This window comes from Mastomys coucha, unplaced genomic scaffold (assembly GCF_008632895.1).
Source record: "Mastomys coucha isolate ucsf_1 unplaced genomic scaffold, UCSF_Mcou_1 pScaffold3, whole genome shotgun sequence".
Taxonomy (NCBI): domain Eukaryota; kingdom Metazoa; phylum Chordata; class Mammalia; order Rodentia; family Muridae; genus Mastomys; species Mastomys coucha.
The window spans coordinates 52,784,230-52,786,603 of record NW_022196909.1 but is presented as its reverse complement, the minus strand read 5'-3'; the positions used below and the strand labels follow the sequence as shown (position 1 = coordinate 52,786,603).

General features: G+C 39.8%; 1 protein-coding gene across 1 annotated transcript; it reads left to right on the top strand.

The window, feature by feature from the left end:
• The first annotated feature begins 217 nt into the window (after positions 1–217).
• Positions 218–1,159, top strand: LOC116074804 (olfactory receptor 2H2-like). Its single transcript, XM_031347634.1, has one exon. It carries the CDS (start codon positions 218–220, stop codon positions 1,157–1,159), a length of 942 nt encoding a protein of 313 aa, XP_031203494.1.
• The last annotated feature ends 1,215 nt before the right edge of the window (positions 1,160–2,374 follow it).

The following is a 2,374-nucleotide window of genomic DNA, read 5'->3' as shown; positions in this document are numbered from 1 at the left end:
AAAGAATAGGAAAAGAATCAATGGCAGATCTCAAATATCAAACTACTTCACTCATTCAAGTATTTTCCCCATAAATATTACAGGTTAACACCATACATTTAAGTAAAAAGGAATCAAACAAGTTGCACAGCCTTGGTTCCTGCCAGCTAGGATCGTCACAGACTTTTGAACAACCACTTTCGTGCCATCTCCTGAAGACACAGTTCTCCCAGAGAGCATGGGCACAGTTTGTAATGACACCCATGGTGATTTCATCCTCCGTGGCTTCTCGGACAAGCCGTATTTAGAGAAGGTACTTTTTGGGGTAATTTTGGTCTTTTATTGTTTGACTCTTGCTGGAAATACAATCATAATTTTTGTTTCCTTGAAGGACCCCAAACTACAGATCCCTATGTATTTCTTCCTTTCCAATCTTTCCTTATTAGATATTTGTTTCACCAGCAGCTGTGTTCCTCAGATGTTGGTTAATTTGAGAAGTCCAAAGAAAACTATCACCTATAGTGGCTGTGCCACTCAGCTCTACATCTTCCTGTGGCTTGGTGCCACTGAATGTGTCCTTCTGGTTGTCATGGCTGTGGACCGCTATGTGGCAGTGTGCCATCCTCTGAGATATGTAACTGTCATGCACCCTAAAGTTTGTCTGCAGCTGGCTGTCCTTGCTTGGGGTTCTGGCTTGGTTCAGTCTCTGATCCAATCTACTGCTACCCTCAGGTTGCCCTTTTGCTCTCAGCGGGTAGTAGATAACATTGTGTGTGAAGTCCCAGCCCTGATTCAGCTCTCCAGTGCAGACACTACCTACAATGAAGTCCAGATGTCCATAGCCAGTGTTATCCTCTTAGTGTTACCCTTAGCCATCATCCTTTCCTCCTATGGTGCTATTGTGAAATCTGTGCTGAAGATAAAGTCACCTGCAGGGCAGAAAAAGGCATTCGGCACCTGTACTTCTCACCTTCTTGTGGTTTCCCTGTTCTATGGTACTGTCACAGGTGTCTATCTTCAACCTAAGACTCACTATGCTCATGAACGGGGAAAGTTTCTCACCCTTTTCTACACTGTAATAACTCCAACTCTTAACCCACTCATTTATACACTGAAGAACAAGGAGGTAAAAGAAGCAGTTATAAGACTGTGGTGGAAGACTTGGATTTCACAGAAATAACTGAGGATGCTTGCATATGAATTTCTGTTTCTTGACATGAAATGGCAGAACCATCTTAACTCAAAAACCTTGGGGTGGGCCTCCACAAAATCAAGAAAAACTTCATTTTAATTGGGATGTGATGTTAGCTTCATTCATCAGGTATTGATTAGACCATCTATTTCTTCAAAGTGATGATTGAAATACAATGTGGTAGTTAAATTATTTTAGTAGTCATTTTCTTAAGAAATGTGATTTGAGATAAGGAACCACAATACTTGCAAATTAAACACCAAGTAATGCTTCATACTTTTCTACTGTTTGTATTTACTTCAGAATGTGCTGGGAGTTTAAATCAGAGCAACCTACAAAGTAAACAAACTCTTTTTGAACTACAACACAGGCCTGTTTTTATTTACTTTAAAACGTAAAATATTTATTTTATTTGTGTGAATACATCTATATGAATGTATGCCATGACATTACAGGTTCCTGAAGGTGTCAGAAAATTTTTTTTGGATTTCTTGAGCCTAAAATTACAGAATAATATGAGTGCTAAAATGTTACCTCAGGTTCTTAGAAAAATAGCAAGCACTCTTAATCACTGAGCTCTCACTCCTTCTTTTTATTTTAAGACACCCAAACTGGCAAAGGTGCTAGCAAAAATGCATATAGACTATTGCAGGTTCCATGATTGCCACGTCAGTCTCTATGAGCCTGTGTGAGCCCTGCTTAGGTCATTCTGGGGGCTGTTGTGTCCATGACCCCTCTGAAAGTTACCATCCTTCCTGTCCCTATTCTGGAGGGTTTTCTGAGCTCTGCCTAATGTTTGGCTGTGGGTCTCTACAATGAATCCCATCAGCTGACAGAGGAAGCCTCTCTGAACCAGCCTATACCTCAATCTATGAGTATAGCTGAATATCATTAAGAATTATTTTTGTCAGTTATGTTTGGTTCTTCCATAGGTCTATGGCCCTCACCCACTTGATCCATCCTATTCCCATTACCAACCATTCCAAATCTACACACGAAACTAACTCTATTTCCTCTTCCCAGTAAGATCCTAGTGCTCCTGCAAGCCAGTCTTTTAATAGAATATCTTTGTGTCTGTGTATTGAAGCTTGATTACCATATATTTAACAGTTAATATCCACTTTTAAGTGAGTATATGTCTTGTCTTTCTGGGTCTGTATTCTGTTACTTAGGGTAGTTTTCTTATAATTCCATATATTTGCC

Coding starts and splice junctions, on each gene's coding strand:
- LOC116074804 (XM_031347634.1), top strand. CDS start 218: ATGGGCACAGTTTGTAATGACACCCATGGTGATTTCATCCTCCGTGGC.